This window comes from Phocoena sinus, chromosome 5 (assembly GCF_008692025.1).
Source record: "Phocoena sinus isolate mPhoSin1 chromosome 5, mPhoSin1.pri, whole genome shotgun sequence".
Lineage (NCBI taxonomy): Eukaryota > Metazoa > Chordata > Mammalia > Artiodactyla > Phocoenidae > Phocoena > Phocoena sinus.
In genome coordinates, this window is record NC_045767.1 from 93083785 (window position 1) to 93105947 (window position 22163).

Consider the following 22163-nt stretch of genomic DNA (forward strand, 5'->3'; position numbering starts at 1 on the left):
CATTTAGCTAGGGTAAAATCCTTGCTTTAGTCTGACATCTCAGAGTCAAAGGGTCAAAGGGTCAAAGGGTTAGGAATGGGAAGTGATCACTCTGAGAAGCCCAGAACTGAGGGCTCAGAGCTGAACACGCTGTGTGGTTAGAGGGAATTGCTGTGGCTTTACAAGCCTCTTGGAGATTTCATGTGCTAACAGTAATGATTCCAAGGGATAATCTGGGGGGCAGATATAAATAGCAGAACACAAATGAGGTAGTGTGCCACTGCCAAGCTATTGCTGGAGATGTTTATAAAAGGAAAGACATTCCCTTCTCAGCTCTCAGTGTCAACAGCCTCCTATCCTGAAGACACGCTCACCACCACTGAGAGACTGGGGAAACAGTTTGAGAGTTAGCATCATTTAAACCTCCACAGACAGAAAAGCCAGGTAAACATTTTGACTTATTTATACTCAGACTATGGAAGTGAAGAATTTTCAAGGAAATCCTGATTCAGAGCTTGCTTGGTACATACTGCCTTGTGACAGTTATCTGTCAAGTATTATTTTCCAAATCTTTTTTTTAAAGGGAAGCTTCACACAGGAGTGGCATGTTTGTACTATCTTTTGATATCTTTAGTGAAAGGAACTGCTCCTGAATAAAGATGGGGATCTGGGGCCAAAGGGAAGACTATCTTCTTTCCCCTGTGCTGTTCTTCCCCATTTTCAGATGCCATAATATGGTGATTGGTAGGATTAAAAAAAAGAGATTTCAGTTCAGTTCCAGCCATGTCAACTTTGTTGTAGGTATGTGGAAGGAACTAAAACCAGTCTTTAATTGAATCAGTTAATGGCTCTGGGACAGCTTCAGCCCTTGACGGCCTCTTACCCTCCTGTTTACCTGCTCCTGTCTCATGAACTTTGGGCATTCAGCCAATAGAATTATATAATCTTACTAGAATTGCTTCCTACCCATTTCCTTCTTATTCCTGCCTTCAGAAAGTTATGCAAGACACTTGTTTTATCCTTGGCTTCTCTTAAATGTGAATATTTGGGAGAAGCAGATTGCCTCGGATAACCTTCTGGTTTTTACCACTACTGACCTCCATCCTAGCCAAATGGACATGACTTGGTTTGCAAAGAGGATCAAAGAATGGATGATATGCGTGGATACTAACTCCTGGAGAATTCTTGGAGACTGGGATCTAGGGGACCAATTCAAAACGGTTGTTTTTTAGTTTGTGGTTTCCTATGTATGCTGAGGGGAGATTTAGAGATAGGAAGAAAAAATGACTACCAGTGACTATGGTGGGAGAGACAACATGTCTAAAAGAGAATGGAAATGGACAGATTTAATCTTGAGCAAACTGCTGAAGTTCTCTGAGCTTTGGTGTCCTCATCTGTAGAATGAGGGTGTTAGACCACCAGACAAAGTCTAATGACCCTTCCAGCCATTGGAAATTTATTAATAATCACTTCCTAACCATTATGATACCCATTCTTACCCAGAATGAAAAAATATATATAGTGTGTCATCCTGTTCTACTTCCCTAAACCTTTTCTTTAAGTCTACTAAATTGGAATTTTTTCTTTCTAATTTAGAAGAGAAAAATGAAGGCAGGACATTTTGAAATGGTCACCATGCTACTGGCACCTATGATTCTAATGGACATCTTCCAGGTAATGTTAGGAATGGGAAGCATGTGGTCACTGGAGTGGGAACTCTTGATATAAGGTTGCCTGAGGCATTTGTGTGGGTTGATGATAGAAATGAGAACAGAGAGAGTAGGTAAATTAGTTTTTCACAAGTAGATCTTATCTTTTACACACTGATATGTGTTAACTGTAGAAAATTGAAAAATTAAAATTAATCAAAAAGAGGAAAGTAAAAATCATCCACAATCTTCCACCCAGAGGGAAAGACTCAGTCTGTTGGTGTGTATTCTTCTCAGTTTTCTTCTATGTGTTTATGTTTGTAATTTACAAAAATGGATTCACACTATACATAGTATTTTTTTACCTTTTTAAGTTAATATTGTGCTACAGGTGTCTGTCCATGGCATCAGATATTCTAAAAATATGTATTATTCTTTAGATAAGATGACACTGCAATGTTTATCTACATGTTTTCCATTAAACTATATAGCGGCTATTTTCCCACATTCAGTATTCTTTTTTTTTCTGATAGAGAGTTTATGATTTTATTTTTTACAATTGAATCTTTAAACATTCTGTATCATATATATATTTTTAAATTTTATTTATTTTTGGCTGTGTTGGGTCTTCGTTGCTGTGTGCGGGCTTTCTCTAGTTGTGGGGGCTACTCTTCGTTGCAGTGCACGGGCTTCTCAGCACAGTGGCTTCTGTTGTTGCGGAGCATAGGCTCTAGGCGCACAGGCTTCAGTAGTTGTGGCACATGGGCTCAGTAGTTGTGGCTCACGGGCTCTAGAACGCGGGCTCAGTAGTTGTGGTGCACGGGCAGTTGCTCCGCGGCATGTGGGATCTTCCCGGACCAGGGCTCGAACCTGTGTCCCCTGCATTAGCAGGCAGGTTCTCAACCACTGCGCCACCAGGGAAGTCCCTATCATATTTTTATGTAAAATATGAGCCAGGTATATCACCTGATATTGCCCGCCACATTGTTAGCTCTCACATCACTACTGAATGAGTATTCGTCCACTGATTTGAAGTACGTTCTTTAAAATGTGTTAAATTCTAAAAATTTTACCCATTTTTAAATTTAATATTCTGATATATTGTTTATAGAATCACTATATATTCTGTTACCTGGTCTGCAGTGTGACTTTTTAAAAATTCAAGTATAATTCACATATAAAAATATACCATTTTACTTTAAAAAAAATTTTTTTTAAATTTATTTCGGCTGTGTTGGGTCTTCGTTGCTGCACATGGGCTTTCTATAGTTGCAGAGAGCGGGGGCTACTCTTTGTTGCCGTGTGCAGGCTTCTCAATGTGGTAGCTTCTCTTGTTGCAGAGCATGGGCTCTAGGCGCACGGGCTTCAGTAGTTGTGGCACACGGGCTCAGTAGTTGTGGCTTGTGGGCTCTAGAGTGCAGTCTCAGTAGTTGTGGCGCATGGGCTTAGTTGCTCTGCGGCATGTGGGATCTTCCTGGCCCAGGGATCGAATCCGTGTCCCCTGCATTGGCAGGTGGATTCTTAACCGCTGCTCCACCAGGGAAGTCCCCCAAATATACCATTTTAAAGTGTACAGTTCAGTGATTTTCATATATTCACTATGCTGTGCAACCATCACCACTATCTCATTATAGGACATTCCCATCATGCCAAAAAAGAAATCCTGTAGCTATAAGCAGTCAGTCCCAATTCCCTCTTCCCTGCATCCCCTGGGATGCACTTTGTCTCTATGGATTTGCATATTCTGGACATTTTATCTGAATGGAATCATACAATATCTGGCCTTTTGTGTGGCTTCTTTTACTTAGCATAACATTTTCAGGGTTCATCCATGTTGCAGTGTATATTAGCACATCCTTCTTTTTTGTTTAATAATATTCTATTGTATGGTTATGCCACTTTTTTTTTATCCATTCATTAATTGATGGACATTTGGGTTGGCCCCACTTTTTTGTTCTTATGAATGAATAGTCCTGCCACAAACTTTCATGCAAAGGTTTTTGTTTGTGGGAACATATATTTTCAGTTCTCTTGGGTATATACCCAGGAGTAGAATTGCTGGGTCATGTGACTCTATGTTTAATATTTTGAGGAAGTACCCCAAACTTTTCCACAGTGGCTGCACCATTTTAATTACTTATACAACAGGGTATGAGGGTTCTATTTCTCTACATCCTGGCTGACACTTGCTGTTTTCCTTTTTTTTTGGCTGTGTTGGGTCTTCGTTGCTGCGCGCAGGCTTTCTCTATTTGCAGTGAGTGGGGGCTACTCTTTGTTGCAGTGCACAGGCTTCTCATTGTGGTGGCTTCTCTTGTTGCGGAGCACGGGCTCTAGGCACGTGAGCTTCGGTAGTTGTGGCACACAAGCTCAGTAGTTGTGATGCACGGGCTTAGTTGTTCCGAAGTATGTGGGATCTTCCCAGACCAGAGGTCGAACCTGTGTCTCGTGTCTCCTGCCTTGGCAGGCGAGTTCTTAACCACTGAGCCGCCAAGGAAGTCCCTATTTTCCTTTTTCTTCCTTATCTTTATAGCCATCCTAATGGGTGTGAGGTGGTATCTCACTGTGGTTTTTTTTTTTTTTTTTTTTTTTTTAAACATCTTTATTGGGGTATAATTGCTTTACAATGGTGTGTTAGTTTCTGCTTTACAACAAAGTGAATCAGCTATACATATACATATGTTCCCATATGTCTTCCCTCTTGCGTCTCCCTCCCTCCCACTCTCCCCATCCCACCCTTCCAGGCTGTCACAAAGCACCGAGCTAATATCCCTGTGCCTTGCGGCTGCTTCCCCCCAGCTATCTACCTTACTACGTTTGTTAGTGTGTATATGTCCATGACTCTCTCTCGCCCTGTCAAAACTCACCCTTCCCCCTCCCCATATGCTTAAGTCCGTTCTCCAGTAGGTCTGCCTCTTTATTCCTATCTTACCCCTAGGTTCTTCATGACATTTTTTTCCCTTAAATTCCATATATATGTGTTAGCATACGGTATTTGTCTTTTTCTTTCTGACTTACTTCACTCTGTATGACAGATTCTAGGTCTATCCATCTCATTACAAATAGCTCAATTTCATTTCTTTTTAAGGCTGAGTAATATTCCATTGTGTATATGTGCCACATCTTCTTTATCCATTCATCCGATGATGGGCGCTTAGGTTGTTTCCATGTCCTGGCTATTGTAAATAGAGCTGCAATGAACATTTTGGTACATGACTCTCTTTGAATTTTGGTTTTCTCAGGGTTCACTGTGGTTTTGATTTGCCTTTTTAATATTCTTCTGCAACATAAATTTGATGTGTTTGTTTTATGAATGTTTCATAATTTGTTTAACCAATTTCTTTTTTTAACCATTTAGGTCATTTTTACATTTTTGTAATAAACCTTTGGTAATTGAATTTCATCCATATAGGATTTTGTTTCAATGGATAACTCAGAGGAAGAAAATATAATCAGTGTGTTCACCTAGCCTTTGTACCTGTTCCTTGTCCATTCAGTTTCCCCTGAATTGTGGTGGCATTTGTGGGCTTTTTCAGTGCTCAAGGTACTCACTATACAGAACACACAATCAGCGGTGGCCTTTGGCCAGAAAGACTTGATGTCTAAAATTAGACATGCAGAGACTAGTTAGAGGCACAGGGGGAAAGACAGGATCATATTGGATCAACCCTTGATATGGTGTGAGGAATGTGGGGTGGTGGTTTCAGGGTGTGATGTCTTATAAGATGTTGAAGTCTTGAACATAAATTAGGCGTTGGCGCCCAAGATGCACTCTGGTACATTCTGTGCTGTGGACAAAAGTGCATTTCTTGGCTAGGAGATGGCAATGATTTGATCTCATGAAGCTCAAATTCCCACTTCAAGAAAGTGACCTACAGACCCAGGAGTTCAGGGTCTCAGTGACTTCCCCAGCAGAATATTCTGTGGCTGGTAATCAAGACCGTTTCTGATGCCAACACAATTCCTACATTCGTAAAACGGTGTTGTGAATTGCCTGCCCAGCCTTTCATAAGGGTTGTTATGAGGACAAAATTAAACTCTTTTTTTAAAAAGTGCTACATAAATGTCAGTGATCTTCATCATCAGAAACACAACACTTTGGTTAAGAGAACGGACTCTGGAGCCAGATTGCCTGGGTTCAAATATCAGTTCCAAACAAGTTAATCTCTCTGTGCCTTAGTTTCCTCACCCTTAAAAAAGGAACGAATAATAGTACCTACCTACTTCACAGGGTTACCATGAAGATTAAATGAATTAGTATATATGAACACTTAGTGCTTCCCATACAGAAAGCACTCTGGAGAAGTTTGTTAGGCCTTAACGATGAAGTGGGCACAGTGGGTGACTGAGGAGAAATCTAAGAAAATTTCACAAATGAATAGATGGTTTTATATAAGGACTAGGTTGATGGTAGTTGTAGGCAGTAAGATTATAAGTTTGGTCTTGGTCTTAGATTGTTTTGTTTGAAGGGTCTTTGAGCAATTCAAGTGGAGTTATTAAGTAGGCAGTTGCTATACAGCTCTTGCACTTACAGGACAGGTCAGAAGTATTTAGATGATAACTGAAACTATGGGTCTTATATAATTGCCTAAGGGTAGAACTGAGAGTTGGAAAATAAGTAGCCTTGAGAAACACCAGCGTTTAATGGCCAACGAAAATATGCTAGATCTGCAAAGGAGTCTAAGAAGAAATGTTTCCTTAGTGAGAGCTACTTGGATGGAGGAATGGGGGTGGGAGAACGGAATGAAGAGGGTTGGGATATGAGTGGAAATGAAACGGAGATGGCAAAGGTGGATGTCTTTTTGAAGAAATTTGACTATGAGGGGAGAAGAGAGATGGTGAGAAGGAGATAGTGTGGGATATGGAACCAAGTTATGTTCTGCTTGCTTAAGTTGGTTCCCTGCACTGCCTCTTCCTTTCCACACACACACTCACACGCTTTAAGAATCATTCACATGGAGCCTGCAACTTTAAGAGATCCTGGCTAAGTGTTTCTATAAAGTCTCCAACTGAGGTTGCAACTATATACTCTATACTTGCATATAGTTGTATATAGTCTATAGCAGCTATAGCAGCTATATACTCTATACAAGTATAGAGCAGTGGAAAGACACAATGATATGGAGGGCATTACCCTTTTACTTGTAGAAACCCTTAGATGGTGTCTCTGGGCAGATGTGCTCATCCTGTGTTTTGATCCATAGGCCTGAGCACAGGGTTCTTACTTAGTTCACTTGAACTAAATATTTTGCCAGTTGCTATGCTAGGTGCTTGGAATTCAGAAGATAACTGTGATACATATCGTGCCCTTGAGAAACTTACAGTATAATACAGTCTGCCCTCCATATCCATCCATGCATGACCCCGCAGGTAGAGAGGGCCCATTGTATTCATTGTACTGCACCTTTTTTTTTTTTTTGGCTGCACCACATGGTATGCAGGATCTTAGTTCCCCAACCAGGGTTCAAACCAGCACCCCCGGTTTGTGCAAGCGCGGAGCCTTAACCACTGGACCGCCGGGGAAGGCTGTACTATGCCAGTTTTATAAGGAACTTGAGCATTTGTGGATTTTGGTGTTTGCGGGGGCTCCTGGGACCAATCCCCCATGGATACTGAGGGAAGACTGTACATATATTCCTATTACGAAATGACAAGAATAATCACAGCTCGTTGAAGGCTTGATATGTGCCTTGGGGCTAAGGCATGGGGCTAAGGACTTTGCCTGTATTCATTACATCACTTAATCCTCACGACAATCCTACAATTAAGATATTATTTCCTCACGTTATCCTCATTTTCTTAGATGAAAAAAATTGAAGCTCAGAAATGTCAAGTAACTTTCCCATAAGTAATTAGTACCCAGTTAGTAACAGAAATGGAGTTTGAACCCAGATCTATCTGATTCAAAGCTAGTAGTGTTCGTGACACCACACTGCCCTGCTTCTTACGTTATGTGTGTCATTGAAAGATGCTTAGTCCTTTTCCAGTTACTTGTAACGGAAAGACAATTCAAACTAGCTCAGATAAATAGGGAATTTACTGATTCTTATGACTGAAGCAACATACCGTTTCCAGGTAAAGCTAGACTCAGGCCTTAAGTAATGTTATCAGGCCCTCTTCTCTCTCTTCACCTCTCAGCTCTGCAGACCTTCCTTTGTTGGCTTTATTTGTAGACAGGATTCTCCGTGGGACTAAATGGATAACTATTGGCTGCCACAAGCCAATATTATCCTTAGAGCTTATGGTTATAGGGAAAGAAAGCCTTTTGTTTTTCTGGGAGTGCTCTGGTCTTTAAGCCTGCATCGTTGCTTATCATGGGGGCTGAAGATGCAGAATCAGTCCTAGCTGAACCACACAGACCAGGGGGAGGGGGCATCCTCAGAGCAAAAGAGGTAATGTTTGCCTTTATATATTTATCCTTCATGTAAAGCGTTTCACACAAGATATTTCAAATTCACTCAACAGTCTTGAGTGGTTGAGGAAATTAGCTAAGAATATTGTTCAAAGCCAGGACTGCCACCCACTTTCTTCAGTTTCACCCTCATTGTTCTTTCCTCTGTACCACAGGGTTCAAACGAATGAGTTGTAGGCATGGTCATTTACTCTTTCATACAAATATGTGAGAAAAGTTATCATTAGCAGTGGAAGATACTTCCTACGTAAAAAACATACCCAAAGTTGATTGTAAGCAAGGGAGAGAGTCTGGGCATGAGGGGGTGGATGCGATAAACTGAGAGAAATGATGTACACCGAATACCTTTATTTCAAGAGTATTAATGTCCTTTTCCTTTGAAGGTACAAGCTGAAATGTTAGATATGGCAGACAATGCATTTGATGACGAATACCTGAAATGCACTGACAGGATGGAACTCAAATATGTTCCCCAGCTGCTCAAGGAGGAAAAAGCAAGCCTCCAGCTCTTGGAAGATGTGTGGGAAAATGCAGAAGCCAAGTGGGAAGCTCGGAAGACTCAGCTCTTTCTCCCTATGGGTTTTAAGGATAACCATGGAATAGCCCTGATGGCATATGTTTCTGAAGCTCAAGAGCAAACTTCCTTTTACCATCTGTTTAATGAAGCTGGGAGAATGGCTGGCCAGTCTCGAAAAGATTATGTCTATGGCTTCCAGTTCAAAGCTTTTCATTTTTACCTGACGAAAGCTCTGCAGTTGCTGAGAAGACCTTGTGAGAACAGTTACAAAAACGTGGTGTATAGCGTAAGGCAGACTACTTTATTTACATTTGGAGGACTAAACCAAGTCCGATTTGGCCATTTCACCTTGGCATATTCAACCAAACCTCAAGTTGCTAATGACCAAGACGTTCTGTTAACCATCAACACGTGCTTTGGAATTGCCGTTGAAAAATTTTTTGATAAAGAAGGTGAAAGAATTATTTTAATACCCCTGAATGAGGTTTTTCATGTGTCACAGGATGGGACTGGCAATAACCTTATCCTTCAAAGCACAAACAAGACCTGCAGCCATTATGAGTGTGCATTTCTAGGTGGTAAGTGTCTCTGTTCTGTCTGTGCATGTCTGGGAAAGAAGGAGTGAGACTCTTAGGCCCAGGGAGAGGTCAGGAAGAAAATTGGGAGGTTTTAAAAGGAGACAAGACATTGGTGGTCTCTCATCTAGCTCTTTTCATACTGTTAGTTTCTTTTTTCATAATTTAATTGTATCAAAATAATACATTTACGGTATTATTGAAAGTTAAAAAACCAAAATACTAATATAAGGTAATGGTTCTCAGCTAACAGTTTTGCCCAGTAGGGTCAGTTGACCGTAGCTGGAAACATTTTTAATTGTCACGACCATCTTTAGTTGCTGCTAGCATCTAGTGGGTATAGGCCAAGGAACAAAACCTGCCTGGTGGCTGTCATTCAATTGGAAGTCTGGAGGTGGGCTGTCCAGAGTTGGTACAGGGGCTCGACTACGTCATTAGTAACTCAGACTCTTTGTCCTCCACCAATTTGAGCATGTTGGTTTGTTGATTCATGTTTTCAGTGTGACTGTTGGCAGCTGTAGGCGGCAATCCATGTTCAAGACAAAAAGAAAGGATAGGAGGATGGCAGCCAAATCTGCCTGTTTAATCAGGAGGGTAAAAGCTTTCCGAGAAATTCCGAGTAGACTTCTGATTGCATATCATCGACCAGAACAGCTACTTGATCGTCTGTAACTACAAGAAAATCTTGCAAAGAGGGTAATTAGCTTTTCCAGACTCTGTCGTGTAGGGAGGCAGGGGAGAAGGGAATTAGAAGAATCTGATCACCACCACCCTCCTCAACATTTGTGCCTTTCCCCTTCCCATTCTCCCAGTGTAGTAAAGACTGGTACCGTTTTGTTTTGAAGTACTACTTTTACCTCAGAGTTATTAGTTGTATGATTTTCTGTTTCCTTAGCTTTTTTTTTTTTTTTTTTTTTTTTTTTTTTGCGGTACGCGGGCCTTTCACTGTTGTGGCCTCTCCCGTTGCGGAGCACAGGCTCCGGACGCGCAGGCTCAGCGGCCATGGCTCACGGGCCCAGCCACTCCGCGGCATGTGGGATCTTCCCGGACCGGGGCACGAACCCGTGTCCCCTGCATCGGCAGGCGGACTCGCAACCACTACGCCACCAGGGAAGCCCCTCCTTAGCTTTTTATATCCCATCAATAATTCACCCCCTGAATCCTTAGAAATATAAATCTCCTCTTAATACATTTAGGTATGTCAGATACTCTCTCTTTTTTTTTCTGGATATACTCCTGGATTCCATCATCTTGCTTTATGAAAATATCCTGAAATCTCTCCTCACTACTATTCTGAGACTTTCTTTTGCTTCTCCCCTATGAGGAATCCCTTATATCTTGGATTTCCTTCTCTTTCTTGAATTACTCCTTTGTTTGGAAGGGGTAGGGATTCTTCAGAAGTTTTCTGAGAAAAGAGATATTGAGGCAAATTTTCTGAGACTTTGTATACCTGAAAAATCTATCTTTGAGACCTTGAATAATAGTTTGTAGATTTGTATTTTTGTCTTGGAAATTATTTTCCTTGGAATTTTGGAGATGTTCCTTCATTGTCTTTTAGTTTCTGATGCTGCTGTTAAAAAGTGTGAAGCCATTCTAATTGCTAAAACTTTGAATGAGACTTGTTTTGCCCTCTGGGAGGTTTTAGGATATTTATCGCCAGTGTTCTGAAATTTTATGGTATTGTGCTTTGGGGTATATGAGTAAAGGGTTAACAAAACCCTTTCTCCTTCCTCTTATGAAAATGGCCTCTTGTTGATCTTCTTCTAGCACTATTTCTCTGTAATCTCCTAAAGGTGGAATGACAACTGTATAACCATACAACACTCCCTAACGGTAAACATAACCGTTGACCGTTACAGTGCCTCTGAGCTGCGGGGTTGTGAATGAAGTATGAATACCTGGAGGGAAGCCATAGCTTTGGGCATTTCTGAATGTGGTGTGACATACTGAGGTATTCTTCTTGCTGAGTCCTGGAGTACTCATGGCGTGATTGATATAAGAGATGTTGTCTTCTGTGTGTGGCATGAGGCTACTAAGCTAGGATAGTTCTTGCACCCACCTGTGTAACCTTGTTTTCTTGTATTTGAGATTCTGGGGAGTGAAGGACAGCCCTGGACTGCTGTGAGGACTTGCATTGAAGGTGTATCACTGATGCTACCCTTTAATAGGTATGCTGTGTTCCCTGCCTTTCATGCTTCTGCAAAACTGAGTAAACTGGTGAGGGGATGCCTTTTGGGGTCTTATGAGTATGATTGTCTAGGTGAACCCCAAACTATAGCTGCTGGTCAAACAGAGCGAGTATTGAAGTAGGGCCTTGGAAGTGGGATAGACTTTTAGACCTTGACTCAAATGTGCCAGTGCATTATGAGATAAAAAAGAACAGGTAGGGAAGTGCTGATGAGATTATACCTGTGAGATGGAGTGGGGAGGGGAGCTGGTCCACTTTTGATTTAATGGCAGAAGCTATGTGGCCATTGAGATCCCTGGGGCACAAAATTTAAGGACGTCTTCATGCTTAGGGTCATATACTTGCACAACCTGCGCCTGCGTGATCCTAAGAGCAAGTGCCTCCTTAAATTTTGCGCTCTAAACACCTCATTTGCCTCACCTTAGTCCTGGCCCTGAGTTGGAAGTTAGACCAACTGTTCTCCTTGAGGGGGCAGATGAAGACTGAAGCGAGCAAGTTTATGTTGAGAGGAAGAGTGCCCATTTCCCTCGCCCAGCCATACACTGGACCTGACCAAAATCGAAGCCAGTTGGAGCCAGTTCATACCAGCTTACGGGAGCTGACTGTGGGCATATATCTCTTGGCAATTCCTCATACATCACGATGGCTTGAAATTGGCCGTGGATGAGAGTTATACCATGGACATCAGCAAACCCTACAAGTCAGAACCCCCGTTCTCCACCCCAGAACCTGTCCAATTTTACCAGCACATTATAGCCAGAAACCCAGTTGCAGCCGGGCTGACAAAATGATACCACTTTTGGTGCTTCTAATGCACTCAGCCAAATGCTATTTCTGGAGCCATTGGCTCTGCAGAAACCCTGGCTACGGTAGCTGCAGTAGGCCAGATCAGTCACTCGTGTCTGGTTGATGAACAGAGGTGGGCAGTGGAGCCCACAGAGTTCACGTTTGTGAGTAGCATTACGATAAACAAAAGGGGTGGAGCCACTGGGTTGATTCAGAATAAGCCAAGTCTCAGACCTACATGGGGAAGTGTGTTATGAGCCCCGTGTGAGGAAAGGGGAGGAGAGTGGGCAAACTTCTGCGGGCCTGCCCAGAAAGGCAGGCAGAGGCTACACAGCAGGTTAATGTTCAAACCAGCCACAAGGGAAAACCTCCGTGGGGGCTCACCTGTGCTATTTGTTTGGAGAGCTCTGGCAAAGTCAGGCCCCTGCACTTGATTGTGTTGCTTTACCTCTAAGCTGGAGTCTGACCAGTGTCCTCTGCTGCCATCTGGAGGTAACTAATGGGAACTCAGGATCAAAAACACCCTGAAGGGATCATTAAAAGCTAGGCTGTTTGAAACACTATGAAGGATAATAACCAGGGGTTTTCAAAGCTCAAGCCAGGAGGATATAATCAGAACCTTGTTCCACTGTGACTGACTATACCTCTGGATGTAAAAAGGCAGCATTTATGAAAGTGATTAAAAAATTATACTGTGCTAAATTTGGTGTGCTAACGCAGTCCTGTGCTGTTACTTTAAACTTGCTTGTGATTTTCAAGATAAAAATGTATGTGGGCCTTACCAGCTAAAGCAAATAGTTCAGCTGGTTAGGAAGTGGAGAGGATAATTCCTGGTGGTCAAAGATACTCGTATTAATCCAAGATAACGGGAGTAAGTAAATGGTAACAAAACCCTTGATCTGTCCTAATGGGAAAATTACTACCGCAGGTTAACCTTCTTTTATACTGTTTTTCTAGAAAACTTGATAAAAGTAGAATGTCAGCTGTGTAATCAGGCTACATTCCTCATCGTTTAAAATGACCCCATCTGAAAACTGCACTTGGATTGGGAGGACTATAGATGAATTATAAATACCTGGTAGGAAGCCATAGCTTTGAGATTTCATGCACCTTACAGTGTAGATATAATATGATTTATTGGAAGAAAACTTATAAGCAGAGAAATAGTAGAGTATACCTCATCCCCTGAACTCTCATTATTTTACTGAACAGGCTGGTCATAGATCATCTGATATTTTGGACAGTATTTCCTTAGAGAGGGACCAGACGGTATATATGTAAATATATTTTACATATTAATAGAGTCATGGGGGCAGGGAATATCAGTGTTCCCTGACTGCAGAAGTAATCTTGTTAGAAAGGAAGAGCCCCTGAACTCCAGTGGCTGGTGTCAGTCTGTTTTGTTGAGCTTACTCAGACCTGTTGAGGCAACCCTCTGCTAAGCCATCAAAAGGGGGAAAGAAGATGAACCTACAGAGCTATCCAGATTTATTTTTTATAAATCCACCCCTAGCACTTGAGGGTTCATCAAATATAAGTACCTTCATTCGTTCTGATGGACACTCTTTTAGCCTTCCTTGGGAGTAGCGAAGTTTCTGTGTTGTTGTCTGGGATTGGGGATTCAACAAGATTCCGTATAGATAAACCAGATAGGAAGATAGATATCACATATCTATCACCTCGAGAAATTCACATTATGAATCAATGCCTAGAACATTTGGAAGGCTGTTCAGACTGTTTATTCCATATTTATAGGAAAAGGGAGAACTTTTCCTATAAAGGGAGAACTCTTCATTACCAGCCCCCTCCAGACTTTCACCCACCATACTTGTTCATGCTGACTGTATCAGTCAAGGTTTCCAACCAGAGAAACAGAATCAGTTGTAAGGAATTGGCTTACATTATTGTATGGGCTAGCAAGACAAGTCTGAAATCCATAGGTCAGGCTGTCAGGAAGGGCAGGCTGGAATTCTTGGGTATGAACTGAAGCTCTGCCCACAGGCAGAATTTCTTCTTTTGGGAAGCCTAAGTGCTTAAGGCCTTTCTATTCATTGTGTCAGGCCCACCAGATTATCTTGGATAATCTCCCTTATATAAAGGTAACTGATTATAGATTTTAATCCCATCTACAAAATACCTTCAAGGCAACAACTTAGATTAATGTTTGATTGAATAACTAGGGACTGTATCCTAGACAAGTTGATACATAAAACTGACCCTCACACCTGTATTAGTTATCCATCACTGCATAACAAATTACTCCAAAATTTAGTGGCTAAAAACAACATTTATTGTCTCATAGTTGCTGTGTCAGGAATCTGGGTTCAGTGTACCTGGGTCTTTTGACTCGGGATCTCTCACAAGGCTGCAGTCATCATAATACTTGACTGGGAAAGACGTACTTCCCAGCTCACTCACATGGTTGATGGCAGGATTCAGTTCCTAGTGGGTTGTTGACTAAGGCCTTATTTCTTCATGAGCTGTTGGCTGGAGGCCTCCCTTGTTCCTAACTACATAGGCCTCTCCATAGACTGTCACAGCATGGCAGCTGTCTTTTCAGGTGTGAAGTCTTACAGGTAAGGCCCCCATTGAGCCAATAGTTTGGATAAAGTAGTAGGTGAGGCTTTGTTCTGTCTAATGCAGAGGTTCTCAGACTTTCTTGGTTCATGGTGTCCTTAGTGTTGTCATAATTTTTTCAGAGTGTCCCTAGGCTAAAATAAATGCCTAAAAATTCCATTTATTAAGTAAACTCAAACAACTCAATAAATATTTATGTCCTAATATCTTAGTAGCTGTTTTTTAAGAAGTAATATATATAAAAAGTTTTAAGAACTATTATTTCATTTTTAACCACAGTGACTTGCTAATGGGATGTATGTGCCTATTGGACACTGACTGCACAGCTTCTCAAACCTTGGTGTCAGATTAGATACCACCTTATTTCCTGATCCACATTGATTTTTCACATATACTTGCTTTTTTTCACAACAATTGCTAAAAACCCAGCTTTGCAAATATGTGATGTTATCGAATAGAATGTAACATAACTTTGAAACTGTGTTCTAACTAAAGCTAGTAGTTCATGCAGGGTCTGAAAGATATCAACTCGGGCTGTGTTTGTCTTGAAATTTTAAAATATCCCTTGGTACCCCTGTGAATTTGCTAGAGCGTGCAGGGACACCTCTACCACTGTTTGGAAACTGCAGGTCTAATGGATGGGCAGCCATTTATTTGCGGAAGTGGCTAAGGCTTTAGGAGCCAGGTTTGGCCCTTAACTGGAGGTAAAATTTCCATGTGACAATGGAACTTTTGGGAGTTTGTCCTACTTCATGGGAATTTAGTTCAAAGAGAACCCATGGCACAATAAGATATTAGGTTGGAGAATCATGACTTTTTTTTTTTTTGCGGTACGCGGGCCTCTCACTGTTGTGGCCTCTCCCGTTGCGGAGCACAGGCTCCGGACGCACAGACTCAGCGGCCATGGCTCACGGGCCCAGCCGCTCCGCGGCATGTGGGATCTTCCCTGACCGGGGCACGAACCCGTGTCCCCTGCATCGGCAGGTGGACTCTCAACCACTGCGCCACCAGGGAAGCCCCCTGACTTTTCTTTTAGTGAGACAGTCTGTCTCATTAGGCCCAGTAACAGGCTAGCAGTAGCAGGGCCTACAAAGGGAGGAGTCCTTGTGTCCAAAAGTGCAGGGGCCAACAAATACTGCTGTAGTCTTGTTGCCAAAAATTCCAATCAGCTATGAGTTTGGTCACAGACATCTGTAATTTCTTGAGATCTGAAGGAGATAGGAACTCCTGGGAGGGCTTTATTTACTGTTGTCTGAACTGCTTCCAAGGCTTCTTACTGTAGAGCTCCCTGTTAAAATAACAACTTAAAAGGTTTTCCAGTGTGGCTAGTAGGAATAGTCACTATTCTTCATCCTTTGAGTTCTTTCCCTGGCCTTGGGTAGTTTCCTTAGACAAGTATAAACTGATCAGTACTTTGTTGAGTACTGGAAACCCTTTGAAGATCTCTGGGTTTCTCTTTGCAGCTCCTTTCTCTTTAGTACTCTGTAAAAACCAAACTATCCTGGTATTTTTCGTTGTGGAAAAAGTTTAAACTGCTTAATAGTTATAATACCATGTGAGTTTTCTGTTTGTTCTTGAGTTATTTTTGATAAGTTACATTTTTCTAGGAATTGTCCATTTGTTTTATATTTCAAATTTATTGGCATAAAGCTAGTCACAGTAATCTCATGTCTTTTTACACCTGCTGAATCCATGGTTATATTCCCTTTTTCAATCCCTCTATATATTTGTGTCTTCTCCCGTTTATTTCTGGATCAATCTCTTACCCATTTTTAACCCTCCTCCTTTTTTTTTATTGAAGTATAGTTGATTTACAATATTGTGTTAGGTTCAGGTGTACAGCAAAGTGATTCAGTTATATATATATATTTTTTCAGATTATTTTCCATTATAGGTTATACAGGATATAGTTCCTCATGTCATACAGTAAATCCTTATTGCTAATTATTTTATATATAGTAGTTTGTATCTGTTAATCGCATATTCCTAATTTATCCCTACCCCCTCCTCCCTTTCCCCTTTGGTAACCATAAGTTTGTTTTCTGTGTCTATGAATCTGTTTGTTTTGTATATAGATTCATTTGTATTATTTTTTAGTTTCTACATATAAGAGATATTATATAATATTTGTATTTCTCTGTTTGACTTACTTCACTTAGTATGATGTTCTCTAGGTCCATCCATGTTGTCGCAAATGACAACATTTCATTCTTTTTTATGGCTGAGTATATTCCATTGTGTTTATACATATACATACACAATGGAATATTATATATATAATATATTATAATGCATATATGTGGTATATAGATATATATACCACATCTTCTTAAGCCAGTCATCTATTGATGGGCAGTTAGGTTGTTTCCATGTCTTGGCTATTCTAAGTAGTGCTGCTATGAACATTGAGGTGCATGTATCTTTTTGGATTAGGTTTTTCATCTTTTCTGGATATATGCTCAGGAGTGGGATTGCTGGATCATATGGTAGCTCTATTTTTAGTTTCTTAAGGAACCTCCATGCTGTTTTCCATAGTGGCTGCACCAATTTACATTCCCACCAGCAGTGTAGGAGGGTTTCCTTTTCTCTACACTCTCTCCAGCATTTATTGTTTTCAGACTTTTTGATGATAGACATTCTGATAGGTGTGAGGTGATACCTCATTGTAGTTTTGATTTATTTGTCTCTAATAATTATGATATTGAGCATCTTTTCATGTGCCTGTTGGCCATCTGTATGTCTTCTTTGGAAAAATATCTATTCAAGTTTTCTTTCTATTTTTTGTTTGGATTGTTTGGTTTTTTTGCTGTTGAGTTGTATGAGCTGTTTGTATATTTTGGATATTAACTCCTGTCAGTTGCATTCCATAGGTTGTCTTTTTTTGTTGTTGATTGTTTCCTTTGCTGTGCAAAAGCTTTTATGTTTGTTTAGGTCCCATTTGCTTATTTTTGCTTTAATTTTTTTCTTTTTTTTTTGCCTTGGGAGACTGATCTAAGAAAATACTGCTACAATTTATGTCAGAGAATGTTTTGCCTGTGTTCTCTTCTAGGAATTTTAGTCTTATATTTAGGTCTTTAAACCATTTGAGTTTATTTTTGTATATGCTGTGGCAGAGTGTTCTAATTTCATTGATTTTTATGTAGCTATCGAGCTTTCCCAACACCTCTTGTTGAAGAGACTGTCTTTTCTCCATTGTATGTTCTTGCCTCCTTTGTTGTAGATTAATTGACTATAGATGTGTTGGTTTATTTCTGGACTCTCTGTTCTGTTCCATTGATCTATTTGTTTTTGTGCCAATTCCACGCTATTTTGATTACTGTAGCTTTGTAGTATTGTCTGAAATCTTGGGAGGGTTATGCCTCCAGCTTTATTCTTTTTCCTCAGGATTGCTTTGGCAATTCTGGGTCTTCCATGGTTCCATATAAATTTTAGGATTATTAGTTCTAGTATTGTGAAAATGGAATGGATATTTTGATAGGGATTACATTAACCTGTAGATTGCTTCGGGTAGTATGACCATTTTAATAATATTAATTTTTCTAATCCAAGAGCATGGGATACCTTTCCATTTCTTTAAATCATCTTCAGTCTCTTTATCAGTGTTTTATAGTTTTCAATGGATAGGTCTTTCACCTCCTGGCTTAAAAGTTTTTTCCAATTTTTTTTGACATGATTTTAAATGGGATTTTTTTTTCTTTTACTTTCTGATAATTCATTGTTAGTGTAAAGAAATACAACAGATTTCTGTATATCGATCTTATATCCTGCTACCTTGCTGAGTTCATTTATTAGTTCTAATAGTTTTTGTGTGGAGTCTTTAGAGTTCTCTATATAGAGTATCATGTCATCTGCAAATAGTGACAGTTTTACCTCTTCCCTTCAAATTTGGATACCTTTTGTTTTTCTTGTCTGATTGCTGTGGCTAGGATTTCTAATACTGTGTTGAATAGAAGTGGTGAGGGTGAGCATCCTTGTCTTATTTCTGAATTTAGCAGGAAGGCTTTCAGCTTTTTCTGTTGAGTATGATGTTGGCTGTGGGTTTGTTGTAAATGGCTTTTATTGTGTTGAGTTATGTTCCCTCTATACCCACTTTGGTGAGAGTTTTTATCTTGAATCGATGTTGAATTTTATCAAATGCTTTTTCTGTGTCTATTGAGATGGTCATGTGGTTTTGTCTTTTCTTTTGTTGACGTGGTGTATCGTATTGATTGATTTACTTATTTGAACCATCCTTGTGACCCTGGAATGAATCCAACTTAAACATTCTGCATGACACTTTTTAGGTATTGTTAGATTAGGTTTGCTAATATTTTGTTGAGGATTTTTGATCTATATTCATCAAAGATATTGGCCTGTAATTTTCATGTTTTGTAGTGCTTTTGTCTGGTTTTGGTATCAGGGTGATGGTGGCTTCATAAGAATTTGGGACCATTCCCTCCTCTTCAGTCTCTTGGAATAGTTTGAGAAGGATAGGTATAAGTTGTTCTTTATATGTTTGGTAGAATTCCCCATTGAAGCCATCCATTCCTAGACTTTTGTTTGCAGGGAATTTTTAAATTATGGATTTTATTTCACTTCTAATGATTGGTTTGTTCAAATTATCTGTTTATTTTTGACTCAATTTTGGCAGGCCATATGTTTCTAGAAACTTTTCCATTTCTTCTAAGTTGTCCAATTTGTTGGCATATAACTGTTCATAGTATTCTCTTCTGATTTTTTGTATTTCTGCACTATTGGTTGTTATTTCTCCTCTTTCATTTATTTTGTTTATTTGGGTCCTCTTTCTTTTCTTCTTGGTGAGCCTGGCTAGAGGTTTGTCAATTTTGTTTATCTTTTAAAAAAACCAACTCTTGGTTTTATTGATCTTTTCTATTGTTTTTTATCTCTATTTTTATTTAGTTCCTCTCTGATCTTTATTATTTCCTTCCTTCTGCTGACTTTGGGTTTTGTTTGGTCTTTTTCTAATTCTTTTAGGTGACAGTTTGTTTATTTGAGACTTGTTTCTTAAGGAAGGCCTGTATTGCTGTTACCTTCTCTCTTAGAACTGCTTTTGCTATATCCCATAGATTTTGTAAGGCTGTATTTTCATTGTCATTTGTTTCAAGGTGTTCTCTGATTTCCTCTTTGAATTCATCATCAACCCATTGTTTTTTTTAGTAGCATGTTGTTTAGTCTCCATGTGATTTGTTTCTACCTTTTTTTTCTTTTCGTGGTTGATTTCTAGTTTCATACTGTGGTGGTCAGAAAAGATGCTTGAAATAATTTCTATCCTCTTAAAATTGTTGAGGCTTGTTTTGTGTCCTAGTATGTGGTCTGTTCTAGAGAATGGTCCATGCACCCTTGAAAAGAATGTGCATTCTGGGTTTTTTGGATGTAATGTCCTGTAGATATCAATTAAATCCAACTGGTCTATTGTGTCATTTAGAATCTTTGTTGCCTTGTTAATTTCACCTGGAATATCTGTCTGTTGACGTCAGTAGAGTGTTAAAGTCTCTTACTATTACTGTATTCCTGTCAGTTTCTCCTTCTATGTCTGTTCGTATTTGTTTTATATATCTAGGTGCTTCTATACTGGGTGAATATGTTAATGAGTGTAATATCCTCTTCTTGTATTGATCCCTTTATCATTATATAGTGTCCTTCTTTGCTTTTCCTTATGGACTTTGTTTTAGTCTGTATTGTCTGATATGGATATTGCTACCCCCACTTTCTTGTTGTTTTCATTTGCATGAAATACCTTTTTCCATCCCCTCACTTTCAATCTACGTATGTCTTTTGTCCTAAAGTGAGTCTCTTGTAAGCAGCATGTTGTAGGTTCTTTTTCTTTTTTTAATCTGCCATTCTGTGTCTTTTGATTGGAGCATTTAGTCCACTGACATTTAAAGTAATTATTGACAAATATATGTTTATTGCCATTTTAAACCTTGTTTTCAAGGTGATTTTGTAGTTCTTCCTTGTTCATTTCTTCTTTTTGTTTTTCTTTTTGTGGTTTTCTTTTGTATTATGCTTGAATTGCTTTCTTTTTGTTTTTGGTGAATCTATCATATGGTTTTGACTTGTGGTTACCCTTGTTTTCAAGTATGTTAACCCATAACTACTTGCTTTAGACTGGTAGTCATATAAGTTCAAACACATTCTAAAAGATCTACAATTTTAATCCCCTCCCCCATATTTCATGATTTTGATGTCCTGATTTACATCTTAATGTTTATGTTTTTGCTGTTAATTGTAGTTATAAACACTTTTTCAAAAATTTTCTGATCTTTTTAAATCTGTGTACTGGCTTATTTAAGTGGTCTTCAATCCTTTTATACATTTGCCATTCCTATTGTGACTTTCCCTTTCTTATAGATTCTTGATTCTTTTCTATTTAAAGAAGACCTTTCAATATTTCTTTTAGGTTAGGTTTAGTATTGCTGTATTCTTTCAGTTTTTGCTTGTCTGAGACATCCTTTATCTCTTCTTCTAGCCTAAAGGATAGTCTTGCTGGGTAGAGTATCCTAGGTTGCAGATTTTTCCCTTTCATGACTTTGTTTGACAGTGTTTCTGCAGAGAAATTAGCTAAGAGCTTTATGGGGGTTCCTTTGTAACTGACTCTGTTTCTCTTTTGCTGCCTTTAGATTCCTCTCTTTATCTTGAACTTTTCCCATTTTAATTATAATATATCTTGGTGTTGATCTGTTTAGGTTCATCTTATTTGGGACCCTCTATGCTTCCTGTACCTAGATATCTGTTTCCTTCTTTAGGTTTGGGAAGGTTTCAGCCATAATTTCTTCAAATATATATATATATATTTTGGCCTTGCCATGCAGCTTGTGGGACCTTAAGTTTGGCACGTTTTATATCATCCCATAGACCTCGTATATTGCTTTCATTTTTTTTTTTTCATTTGTCTTTCTGTCTTTTGTTTTGATTGGGTGATTTCCATTATTCTATCTTCCAGATCACTTATTCGTTCTTCTACATTATTTAGTATGCTATTCATTGCTTCTAGATTGGTTTCTATCTTGGTAATTGAGTTGTTTTTGATTGGCTCCTCTATATAGTTTCTAATTCCTTGTTATAGTGATTCTGCATTTCTATCAATAATCGTTCTTAATTCATTTAGCATTTTTACTACCTCCTTTTTGAACTCAGGGTCAAGCAGAGTGGAGAGGTCTGTTTCATTGTTTGTTCTTTCAGAGGATTTCTCTCGTTTTTTAATTTATTTAAAAATTTTTATAACTTTAAAAAAATTATTTATTTAATTTATTTATTGTTGGCTTCATTGGGTCTTCATTGCTGCACGCAGGCTTTCTCTAGTTGCAGTGAGCAGGGCCTACTCTTTGTTGCAGTGTGTGGGCTTCTCATTGTGGTGGCTTCTCTTGTTGCTGAGCATGGGCTCTAGGTGCGTGGGCTTCAGTAGTAGTGGCGCGCTGGCTCAGTAATTGTGGTTCGTGGGTTCTAGAGCGCAGGCTAAGTAGTTGTGGTGCACGGACTTAGT

The 22163-nt window shown here is 39.6% G+C and overlaps 1 protein-coding gene across 4 annotated transcripts in view; it reads left to right on the forward strand.

Annotated features, from left to right (window-relative positions):
- Nucleotides 1–313: 313 nt before the first annotated feature.
- ART3 (ADP-ribosyltransferase 3) overlaps nt 314–22163 on the forward strand; it is a 37878-nt gene continuing 16028 nt past the window's right edge. For 3 of the 4 annotated variants that reach the window (XM_032633454.1, XM_032633455.1, XM_032633456.1), the window contains exons 1-3: nt 314–423; nt 1576–1653; nt 8421–9132. In XM_032633454.1, coding sequence (XP_032489345.1) covers nt 1585–1653; nt 8421–9132 — 781 coding nt within the window. In that variant the 5' untranslated portion in view covers nt 314–423; nt 1576–1584. Of the gene's footprint in view, nt 424–1575; nt 1654–8420; nt 9133–22163 lie in introns of those variants that run through there. The other variant, XM_032633453.1, reaches the window with a different exon arrangement.